Source organism: Pseudophryne corroboree, chromosome 9 (genome assembly GCF_028390025.1).
Source record: "Pseudophryne corroboree isolate aPseCor3 chromosome 9, aPseCor3.hap2, whole genome shotgun sequence".
In the NCBI taxonomy this organism is placed as follows: domain Eukaryota; kingdom Metazoa; phylum Chordata; class Amphibia; order Anura; family Myobatrachidae; genus Pseudophryne; species Pseudophryne corroboree.
Genome location: NC_086452.1, coordinates 138,999,488 through 139,011,734, shown reverse-complemented (window position 1 = coordinate 139,011,734; position 12,247 = coordinate 138,999,488). Strand labels below are relative to the sequence as shown.

Sequence of the window (12,247 nt, the reverse complement as noted above, 5' to 3'; positions counted from 1 at the left end):
TGCTTCCTCCGTCTGTTGTGGAGGAAATCCCTTAATTAAAATTACAATGGGGGCTGCGCGGTGCCGAAAAAGGGGCATGGCCTGTGAGAAAAGGGGCGTAGCTTCATGGGGATGTCGCAGTAGCGGGCAATGCCTCCCGTTTTAGTCACAGTGGGGGCATCGTTAACGCTCTGCGAGCTGCTGGCCATGCCCCCTGGCCCTCTGCCTCCCAGGAATAAGACGCGTCTATTCACCGCTGCTCTGAACTGAGCAGAGCAGCGAGTGCAGGAGCCTCCCAACTGTGGGGCACTACGGCCTGCAGAGGGACAGCGGGACAGACCCCAAAAAATAGGACTGTCTCTCGAAAATCTGGACAGTTGGGAGGTATGCCAATGGTCCAGGTTTGAGGTATATCCATAGCTCAGCACAGATGGTTAAATGAAACTGACTGAGGTGCTAATTAAATCATCTGTGGCCAAGCATGGATAAACTTAAAACCTGGGCGGTTGAGGGGTGTCTTCAGGAAGGGATGCGGTCAAGATCCCGCCGGATGGAATCCCGGCGGTCGAAATACCGACGCCGGAATCCCGACCGGCGCAATCCCGACATATTCTCCCTCCGTGGGTGTCCATGACACCCATAGAGGGAGAATACAATAGTGTGCTCGCAACGTGGCGAGCGAAGCCAGCCCGCAAGGGGCTGCGTTCCGCTCGCCACCCCTGTCGGTATTGTGTGATAGGGATTCCGGCTTCAGTATTTCGACTGCCGGGATCCCGTCCAGTGGGATTTAGTACTGATCCCTTCAGGAACGCGTTTGATAACATCTGCAGCCAAGGTATATTTTTCTAAATAAAATATTTAAATATATTTTTAAAAAGACTTTTTAAACTTTATTACATGATAAAAACACAATTTCCTCGCAGTTTTGGTGAAAATGTTTATCAGTGAAGTGGTCAGTGCGCTGGTCTTTACGCTGAAGCTCGGACCCAGACACACCCATATGGAGATGAGCAGGACTCGCCCACACGCACAAACAAACAAGCAAGAAGAAGCAGCAGCAGTACGGACTCGGCTACCGCAGTGAACGGGTTAATGTCTCCCTATAACCAACACTCCAGCGCTTTCACTTTCGTCACGCCCCTCGGCTTTTCATTGGGCGGTTCGGGTTTCGTCCCGCGACCACCACTAACCCCGCCCATCTAATGGGAGAGACGCCCATCTCCGTGGAGATACGCCCACTGGCGATTGCTTGTTGGGAGCAGTGGCTGGAAGGTTTTGTAAGCACCGGATCGTTTTTGTCGCTGCAGCCGCACTGAGAAGCGCTGACCCCGGATCCTGCACATCACACAGAGAGGGGAACCGGCCATGTCTAACTTCAACAAGGGACCGGCGTACGGACTCTCTGCTGAGGTCAAAAACAAGGTAACTGCACAGGACGTGATGGAGCGGGACCGTTATTGTGACTGCGGGATCACCGTGATCCCTCCACTGATCCCGACACCGAGCACACGGGATCTGCTCACGCGTGGAGTCTGTATAACCTATATGCACCCGCTTTTTCCTGTATGCCTGGCAATGTAAGCCTGTATCCCGCGTTCTACAGTCCTGAGGGTCATCCATATGCTCTCCCCATAGCGGGCTCTGCACACACACCCTGCCCGCTGCTCTGGGTCCCCTCCCCGCACTCTGGGGCTCATCTGCACGATGGGCTGCTCTGATGCATCACTATTATTATTGTTGTACTTAGGTTATAAATCCCCCCTCATTACTAGCCCCCATTGTGCTGTCACTCTTATCAGCAGGCATTGCTTATTCTGCAGAGGTACATCAGTGTGCACCCCAGCTGTAATGCCACTGTTCTAACCTATTACTTATTTTTTTTAAAGTGTATAACTTTATTTTAATACCCTCCATGATCTATATGCTGCACTCCCCTCATTGTTACACCATAAGGGTAAACTAAAAGTCTTCTGCTTTATGTTTTGTACTATTGGACTAATGTGTGCATTGCAGTCTCTTATGTGCTGGGAATTTAGTGTAAGAGGCTCCCCCCAATCTCCTCTATTGCTCAGTTTATCTTGTTAATTGTGGCCTTTAACCTCCACATTGTTGTTGATATTTGGGACACAAGCACATGAACTTTCTGTGTATATATTGCATGGTAGGGGATATATGAATGTTGGATTTACTATCAGCAGGCTGATTCTTGGTACCGTTGGAGCTCTATGATCCGTATGCTGTACTCCCATCCATAGTTACATATGGTCTGTAGAAGCCCCACAGCTGCAGGATTGCATTGTTTTGTGTTTATTTTATTTGTTTACGCGTTTTCTTTTTACACCAGTGTAAACGTAGGTGCTTTACCTCTGGTGTCCTTCGGAGTTCTAAGCTTTTAAAGGTTTTCGCAGAAATGTGAAAGTTATTTGTCATAAGAGCTGCAACAATTCCATCAAAAAGGCTAAAAGTTAGCAGCAGCTGCCCGTCATTAGATGGCCTGGTGACTGATGGATGAGCACCTTCCTTTAAGTTTCCTCTGTGCAGTGTTTTGTAAAGGAAACTGAAGGTGTTGCTTGTCTGGTGGACGTCCATTAGCCTTGCCTCCATAGTCTGGGAAAATCAGGGGGACAAAAAATAAAATCTCTTCTCCCACCCCTTCCCCCCCATCACATTCCAGGGGCATTACCTCATGGCTTCTGGGCAGGGGAAGCGTCCAATGGTGTGGGCTCTGCATACAGAATGCTCATTGTCCGCTTCCAGCATCTCCAGCACAAAGACTTGCGGCTGGCTTCCACATTTCAATAACCCCTTCAGCTCTTGTTGTTCCCTCTTTCATTCTCAAGTTGTGAGAAGTCCTTTTGGATTCATCGCTTTAACCGTTTATGTTCTTAAATTGCTGTTCAGGACACTTACGGTGTAGATCCAAGTAGGGACTGACCCCGGTCAGTGTAAACACTTCCAGCAGTGTCATACTCTAAATGCGTAGCATATGTTTTATATCATGGCCATGTGACCAGATGACGACTAACGGGAAATATATTATTATGTAAAAATGAGATCCTGCAAAGCAGCATTGTATGCAGGACACCCACTTAGCATTTGTATCTCCGCTTATCCGCAAAGTAACCAGTGTATCTGCTGGAAGCTAACCTATGTGTATAGCATGCCATGATGCAGACTTGTATAGACTCTGGAACCACACGGAGACCAGAATATACTCTCAGATATGACCAATATGGAGCCTAAAGGGGAACAACGATACATTCCGGATACCCATGCCCAAACATTCTTGAAATTTTGTTTTCCACCATCTCATATACTGGACTTGGGTTTTCAGAGAGAGATTTATAGTGACATTACCATCTTATGCACTTTGGGGATTGTTCGATGTTGATCCTTTTTATTGCATGACATTTCTTGCTACTGTGATTTTTCTCATGTCCGAGTAGAGTTTTAACAGGATCTTGAAAGCAAAATGTCCCAGCAGTGGTCTTTTGTGCAGCTTATCCCTGCTGTGATTAGTTACCAGGCTGCCCCTTCCTTATTACTGAGTGGTTTTCATTTATATTCGCCCTATACAGGCAGGAGAGGTAAACACTTGAACAGCTGAACTGTTTTACTTGGGTGGCAGGGAGGAACATAATACTGCAATGACTTGTTTTCAATACCTGTGTTGTTTAATGTGCACCTATCATCTCTTCATCTGAGCAGTGAAGGCAGCCGTTCAGCGGACAGAATATTGGTTCGGTACGTCTAGTCACTCGCAACTTATGACATCACGGAGTGATGTCACTAGTTGTTGGATAATGGTGGACACTATTCCCTTGAATACTGTTAGAGCCCACAAAACCTCCACTGCACGTAGACTTCTGGCATACTTCAGAATGTAAGCTCTCACGAGCAGGGTCCTCTTCCCTCGTGTGTTTTTATGTCTCTTACTTAACCTATCATCTTCTCAATACTCCCTTTGATGGCACCAAATCCTTCGGTTTTCTGCCACCCTGATACTTATTTCAGTGCTGTTTACTGGCGCAGCTATGTTTATATACCCTGTACTTGTCCTATATTGTATTGAACAGTAAAGGGCCCTACACACATGCCGATTTGTGTTAAAGATATGAACGATCTCGTTCATAAATGAACGAGAACTCGTTCATATCTTTCAGTGTGGAGGCGATGAACGATGCGCGGCCCCGCGCTCGTTCATCGCTGGCCCCCCGTCGGCTGTGCATGCAGGCCAATATGGACGATCTTGTCCATATTTGCCTGCACTTCAATGGAGCCGCGTGACGGGAGTGAAGAAACTTCACTCCCCCTGTCACTGCCCCCCCGCCGCCGGGTCGCCCGTCGGCCGTATCCGCCGCCGGGCAGCTCGGCCAATGTGTAGGGCCTATAAGTCACTGTCTTCATGTTTTGCTTATTTGTTTACTCTGTAATTTGGCGCTGCGGATCCCATGTGGTGCCATATAAATAAAATAATACTATAAACAGGAGTGCTCCAGTCTTTTGGCTGTTTTATTCAGAAAAAACTTTCAACAAAGGCATCTTAAATGCTTTTCACCTGCCCCATTTCCCCATGAGGACACCCTCCTATATAGCTCTATTAATAATAATAATAATATTAATATAATATTATTATATTTTATTTTATTTAAAAAATAAAAAAAGTTTTCAATGAATGTTACTCAAATATGTTTGACATTTTTTTACACTTGGCCCTCCTTAATGCTGTTGTTTGATTTGTGTTTAAAAATTGGAGTTACGGAGCGATATTCTAAGCAGTCTGACTAGATTGCTTAGAATTTAAGTAGGATCGCTCAGTGTGTACCCCATACAGCGATAGCGATGCTCAGCCCCGCGAATCGCTATCGCTGCTGCTAGATTGGCCTGCCGTGCAGGCCAATCTAGCGGGTCGCTCATATCACCCGCTGGGTGGAATGAACGCCCCCCGCACGCTCAGCACAGATCGCGCTGTGCTGAGCGGCGGGAGAGATGTGTGCTGAGCGGTTCGCTCAGCACACATCTCTCGCACATCGGCCTGTCTATATGGGCCTTTAAACTTAAAGGTGTTTAATCTGTGGTTTCTTTCTAATTAGACTTCTGCCTGCATTGAGTAGGCTATTGGAGGTCACTCCTTTGACCTCAGTGCATGCAACCTGCATTAGATATGCTGAAAGGAACAGGAGGCATTGGGAAAAGAACAACACTAATGCAGTGCAAACAAGAGCAAGTAAAACCCAAGTACATATACTGACCTAGGAAACTATAGGATTTTTTAAAATCCTGTTTTTATTAAAAAAGTAATAGCAAAACAAGTGTTCCATACAGTCACTGTAAACACCCCAAAACACAAATTGTGACTAAAGGGGGGTACACACGGAGCGATAATCTAAGCAATCTGACTAGATTGCTTAGATTTTCAGCAAGATCCTTCCGTGTGTACCCCTCACAGTGATAGCGATGCGCAGCCCTGCGCATCGCTATCGCTGGTGCTAGATTTGCCTGCATGCAGGCCAATCTAGCAGGTCGCTCACTTCACCCGCTGTGTGAAATGAGCGCCCCCCCCCCCGTACCTCCACACGCTCAGCACACATCTCTCCCGCATCGGGCCGTGAGTACTGGCCTTAAGAGAATAGTAATCAGTGACCACATGGAGATCAGTGTAATAGAGTAAACACAAGACCAGTATAATGGATTGTTAGATAATCCAACTTTTAAAAATATTAAAAGAGAAAATTACAGTGGGTGGGAAGGAAAAAAGAAAGGAGGAAATGGAGAGAGAAACCGGGCTCAAGGGAATGTGAATTGTGGAAATACCCAAATAACTCTAGCTACTTATCAGGTGGAGTTGTGGACACAAAAACAGCATCAGATGATTGTATTCTAACCAGGGGACCCATGTGCTAGTGGAAACAATAGGGTTGAGTTGTAGATGCATTTATGCTAGTGTTAACTAGTGCAGTTCAATTCCAGTGGATATGGATAGAAACAGAGGGGGTCATTCCGAGTTGTTCGCTCGCAAGCTGCTTTTAGCAGCTTTGCACACGCTAAGCCGCCGCCTACTGGGAGTGAATCTTAGCTTATCAAAATTGCGAACGAAAGATTAGCAAAATAGCGAATAGACACTTCTTAGCAGTTTCTGAGTAGCTCCACACTTGGCATCTGCGATCAGTTCAGTCAGTTTCGTTCCTGGTTTGACGTCACAAACACACCCAGCGTTCGCCCAGACACTCCTCCGTTTCTCCAGCCACTCCTGCGTTTTTCCCAGAAACGGTAGCGTTTTTTCGCACACACCCATAAAACGGCCTGTTTCCGCCCAGAAACACCCACTTCCTGTCAATCACATTACGATCACCAGAACGAAGAAAAAAACCTCGTAATGCCGTGAGTAAAATTCCTAAGTGCATAGCAAATTTACTTGGCGCAGTCGCACTGCGGGCTTTGCGCATGCGCATTAGCGACTAATCGCTCCGTTGCAGAAAAAAATACAGAGCGAACAACTCGGAATGACTCCCAGAATTTGATGGCAGATAAGAACCACTTGGCCAATCTAGTCTGCCTCTTTCAATAGATATGTGATTACAGATGGCACCAGCGAAATCTGTCTCCTGGAGATCACCACATGACTTATATACATAAATAGGTTGTACGCACTACAAATGTAATGAGATTACACCTTTTTATTAGATCAATTGATTAAAGTTATAATTGTTAATGATTAACATGTATCTAGTGTCACCATATTATACAGGGCTTATCCATGGCGTATTTCATCATCAATATCAGTGTATGCCCCTGTTGTCCAGATTCTTTTCCACATGAGCATCCACACCTCTAGTAGTTGAATTTCGCTGTATGTTTTTTGGGACTGTTGAAGCAAACAAAAAAACCCAGAGGAAACCCATACAAAATACAGCTCCTTAGCCAGCATTGTGAAACAGTAATGCTGACCAGCGTGATACAGTGTTGGACATTACGTAATATTGGGATTGTCAACGCCACAGTGCCAACAGCTATAAAGCCGACACTGGTGATATAACATCTGCAGAATGCTGACATTAGGTTTAGGCACTAGAGGTGAGGTTTAGGCTGCTGCAGGGGAGGATTAGGGGCATTAGCGCTGGATGACAGGCAGATGTCACCATCTTCTGACCACCAAACCCAGAAGTCTTCACCAGAGACCCGCTAGCAGTTAAGTGATCACTGCACCACCAGGTTTTCACTGTTTCTCTGACGTCCTAGTGGATGCTGGGTACTCCGTAAGGACCATGGGGGGGGGGGGGGGGGGGGGGTATAGATGGGCTCCGCAGGAGACTGGGCACTCTTAAAGAAAAAAAAAAAAAAAAAAAGATTAGGTACTATATCTGGTGTGCACTGGCTCCTCCCTCTATGCCCCTCCTCCAGACCTCAGTTAGTATCTGTGCCCGGCCAGAGCTGGATGCACCCTAGGGGCTCTCCTGAGCTTCCTAGAAAAGAAAGTATTTGTTAGGTTTTCTCTAACGTCCTAAGTGGATGCTGGGGACTCCGTAAGGACCATGGGGAATAGCGGCTCCGCAGGAGACTGGGCACATCTAAAGAAAGCTTTAGGATTATCTGGTGTGCACTGGCTCCTCCCCCTATGACCCTCCTCCAAGCCTCAGTTAGATCTTTGTGCCCGAACGAGAAGGGTGCACACTAGGGGCTCTCCTGAGCTTCTTAGTGAAAGTTTTAGTTTAGGTTTTTTATTTTCAGTGAGACCTGCTGGCAACAGGCTCACTGCATCGAGGGACTAAGGGGAGAAGAAGCGAACTCACCTGCGTGCAGAGTGGATTGGGCTTCTTAGGCTACTGGACATTAGCTCCAGAGGGACGATCACAGGCCCAGCCTGGATGGGTCCCAGAGCCGCGCCGCCGCCCCCCTTACAGAGCCAGAAGGCAGAAGAGGTCCGGAAAATCGGCGGCAGAAGACGTCCTGTCTTCAACAAGGTAGCGCACAGCACTGCAGCTGTGCGCCATTGCTCTCAGCACACTTCACACTCCGGTCACTGAGGGTGCAGGGCGCTGGGGGGGGGGCGCCCTGAGACGCAATAAAAAACACCTTGGATGGCAAAAAATGCATCACATATAGCTCCTGGGCTATATGGATGCATTTAACCCCTGCCAAAATACATAAAAAAAGGGAGATAGGCTCCGCCCCCTTATCGGCGGCCTTATCTTCTCAGCACACTGGCGCCATTTTCCCTCACAGCTCCGTTGGAGGGAAGCTCCCTGTCTCTCCCCTGCAGTCACTACACTACAGAAAGGGTTAAAAAAGAGAGGGGGGGGGCACTAATTACGCGCAGTATTAAAGATACAGCAGCTATAAGGGGAAAAACACTTATATAAGGTTATCCCTGTGTGTGTATATATATATATATATATATATATATATATATATATATATATATATATATATATATATATATATATATATATATATATATAGCGCTTTGGTGTGTGCTGGCAAACTCTCCCTCTGTCTCCCCAAAGGGCTAGTGGGGTCCTGTCCTCTATCAGAGCATTCCCTGTGTGTGTGCTGTATGTCGGTACGTTTGTGTCGACATGTATGAGGAGAAAAATGATGTGGAGACGGAGCAGATTGCCTGTAATAGTGATGTCACCCTCTAGGGGGTCGACACCTGAGTGGATGAACTGTTGGAAGGAATTACGTGACAGTGTCAGCTCTGTATAAAAGACAGTGGTTGACATGAGACAGCCGGCTACTCAGCTTGTGCCTGTCCAGACGTCTCATAGGCCGTCAGGGGCTCTAAAGCGCCCGTTACCTCAGATGGCAGATATAGACGCCGACACGGATACTGACTCCAGTGTCGACGGTGAAGAGACAAATGTGACTTCCAGTAGGGCCACACGTTACATGATTGAGGCAATGAAAAATGTTTTACACATTTCTGATAATACGAGTACCACCAAAAAAAGAAGGGTATTATGTTCGGTGAGGAAAAACTACCTGTAGTTTTCCTGAATCTGAGAAATTAAATGAGGTGTGTGATGATGCGTGGTTTTCCCCCGATAACAATTGATAATTTCTAAAATGTTATTGGCATTCTATCCTTTCCCGCCAGAGGTTAGGGTGCGTTGGGAAACACCCCCTAGGGTGGATAAAGCGCTCACACGCTTGTAAGGGCTCTACCCTCTCCTGAGATGGCCGCCCTTAAGGATCCTGCTGATAGAAAGCAGGAGGGTATCCTAAAATGTATTTACACACATACTGGTGTTATACTGCGACCAGCAATCGCCTCAGCCTGGATGTGCAGTGCTGGGTTGGCGTGGTCGGATTCCCTGACTGAAAATATTGATACCCTAGATAGGGACAGTATATTTTTGCCTATAGAGCATTTAAAAGATGCATTTCTATATATGCGTGATGCACAGCGGAATATTTGCCGACTGGCATCAAGTCTAAGTGCGTTGTCCATTTCTACCAGTAGAGGGTTATGGACACGTCAGTGGTCAGGTGAGGCGTATTCCAAACGGCATTTGGTAGTATTGCCTTATTAAAGGGAGGAGTTATTTGGGGTCGGTCTTTCAGACCTGGTGGCCACGGCAACAGCTGGGAAATCCACGTTTGTACCCCAGGTCGCCTCTCAACATGAGAAGACGCCGTATTATCAGGCGCAGTCTTTTCGTGGACAAGCGGGCAAAAGGTTCCTCATTTCTGCCCCGTGACAGAGGGAGAGGAAAAAGGCTGCAGAAATCAGCCAGTTCCCAGGAACAGAAACCCTCTCCCGCCTCTGCCAAGCCCTCAGTATGACGCTGGGGCTTTACAAGCAGAATCAGGCACGGTGGGGGGCCCGTCTCAATGAATTTCAGCGCGCAGTGGGCTCACTCGCAAGTAGACCCCTGGATCCTTCAGGTGATATCTCAGGGGTACAAATTAGAATTCGAGACGTCTCCCCCTCGCCGTTTCCTAAAGTCGGCTTTACCGATGTCTCCTTCTGACAGGGAGACAGTTTTGGAAGCCATTCACAAGCTGTATTCCCAGCAGGTGATAATCAAGGTACCCCTCCTGCAACAGGGAACGGGGTATTATTCCACACTGTTGTGGTACCGAAGCCGGACGGCTCGGTGAGACCGATTCTAAATCTAAAATCTTTGAACACTTACATACAGAGGTTCAAATTCAAGATTGAGTCACTCAGAGCAGTGATTGCGAACCTGGAAGAAGGGGACTACATGATGTCTCGGGACATCAAGGATGCTTACCTTCATGTCAAAATTTACCCTTCTCATCAAGGGTACCTCAGGTTTATGGTACAGAACTGTCACTATCAGTTCAGACGCTGCCGTATGGATGGTCCACGGCACCCCGGGTCTTTACCAAGGTAATGGCCGAAATGATGATATTCCTTCGAAGGAAGGGAATTTTAGTTATCCTTTACTTGGACGATTCCCTGATAAGGGTAAGATCCAGGGAACAGTTGGAGGTCGGTGAAGCACTATCTCAGGTAGTGTTGCGGCAGCACGATTGGATTCTCAATATTCCAAAATCGCAGCTGGTTCTGACGACTTGTCTTCTGTTCCTAGGGATGATCCTGGACACAGTCCAGAAAAAGGTGTTTCTCCCGGAGGAGAAAGCCAGGGAGTTATCCGAGCTAGTCAGGAACCTCCTAAAACCGAGCCAAGTCTCAGTGCATCAATGCACAAGGGTTCTGGGTAAAATGGTGGCTTCCTACGAAGCAATCCCATTCGGCAGATTCCACGCAAGAACTTTCCAGTGGGACCTGCTGGACAAATGGTCCGGGTCGCATCTTCAGATGCATCAGCTGATAACCCTGTCACCAAGGACAAGGGTGTCCCTCCTGTGGTGGTTGCAGAGTGCTCATCTTCTAGAGGGCCGCAGATTCGGCATTCAGGACTGGGTCCTGGTGACCACGGATGCCAGCCTGCGAGGCTGGGGAGCAGTCACACAGGGAAGGAATATCCAGTGCTTATGGTCAAGCCTGGAGACATCACTTCACAAAAATATCCTGAAGCTAAGGGACATTTACAATGCTCTAAGCTTAGCAAGACCTCTGCTTCAAGGTCAGCCGGTGTTGATCCAGTCGGACAACATCACGGCAGTCACCCACGTAAACAGACAGGGTGGCACAAGAAGCAGGAGGGCAATGGCAGAAGCTGCAAGGATTCTTCGCTGGGCGGAAAATCATGTGATAGCACTGTCAGCAGTATTCATTCCGGGAGTGGACAACTGGGAAGCAGACTTCCTCAGCACGACCTCCACCCGGGAGAGAGGGGACTTCACCCAGAAGTCTTCCACATGATTATAAACCGTTGGGAAAAACTCGACAGGTATTGCGCCAGGTCAAGGGACCCTCAGACAATAGCTGTAGACGCTCTGGTAACACCGTGGGTGTACCAGTCAGTGTATGTGCTCCCTCCTCTGCCTCTCATACCCAAGGTACTGAGATTGATAAGATGGAGAGGAGTAAGCACTATATTCGTGGCTCCGGATTGGCCAAGAAGGACTTGGTAACCGGAACTTCAAGAGATGCTCACGGAGGATCCGTGGCCTCTACCTCTAAGAAGGGACCTGCTCCAACAAGGACCCTGTCTGTTCCAAGACTTACCGCGGCTGCGTTTGACGGCATGGCGGTTGAACGCCGGATCCTGAAGGAAAAAAGGCATTCCGGATGAAGTCATCCCTATCCTGATCAAAGCCAGGAAGGATGTAACTGCAAAACATTATCACCGCATTTGGCGAAAATATGTTGCGTGGTGCGAGGCCAGTAAGGCCCGACGGAGGAAATTCAACTGGGTCGATTCCTACATTTCCTGCAAACAGGAGTGTCTATGGGCCTGAAATTGGGGTCCATTAAGGTTCAAATTTCGGCCCTGTCAATTTTCTTCCAAAAAGAACTAGCTTCAGTCCCTGAAGTTCAGACGTTTGTAAAAGGGGTACTGCATATACAGCCTCCTTTTGTGCCTCCAGTGGCACTTTGGGATCTCAATGTAGTTTTTGGGTTCCAAAAGTCACATTGGTTTGAACCACTTAAATCTGTGGAGTTAAAATATCTCACAGGGAAAGTGGTCATGCTGTTGGCCCTGGCCTGGGCCAGGCGCGTGTCAGAATTGGCGGCTTTATCCTGTAAAAGCCCTTATCTGATTTTCCATTCGGACAGGGCGGAATTGAGGACTCGTCCTCAGTTTCTCCCTAAGGTGGTTTCAGCGTTTCACCTGAACCAACCTATTGTGGTGCCTGCGGCTACTAGGGACTTGGAGGGCTCCAAGTTGCT

At 47.7% G+C, this 12,247-nt stretch overlaps 1 protein-coding gene across 1 annotated transcript in view; it reads left to right on the top strand.

Moving 5' to 3' along the window:
* Positions 1-1,175: 1,175 nt before the first annotated feature.
* Positions 1,176-12,247, top strand: part of CNN3 (calponin 3) — a 113,370-nt gene continuing 102,298 nt past the window's right edge. The window contains exon 1 of the mRNA XM_063939827.1: positions 1,176-1,401. Coding sequence (XP_063795897.1) covers positions 1,345-1,401 — 57 coding nt within the window. The 5' untranslated portion in view covers positions 1,176-1,344. The remainder of the gene's footprint in view (positions 1,402-12,247) is intronic.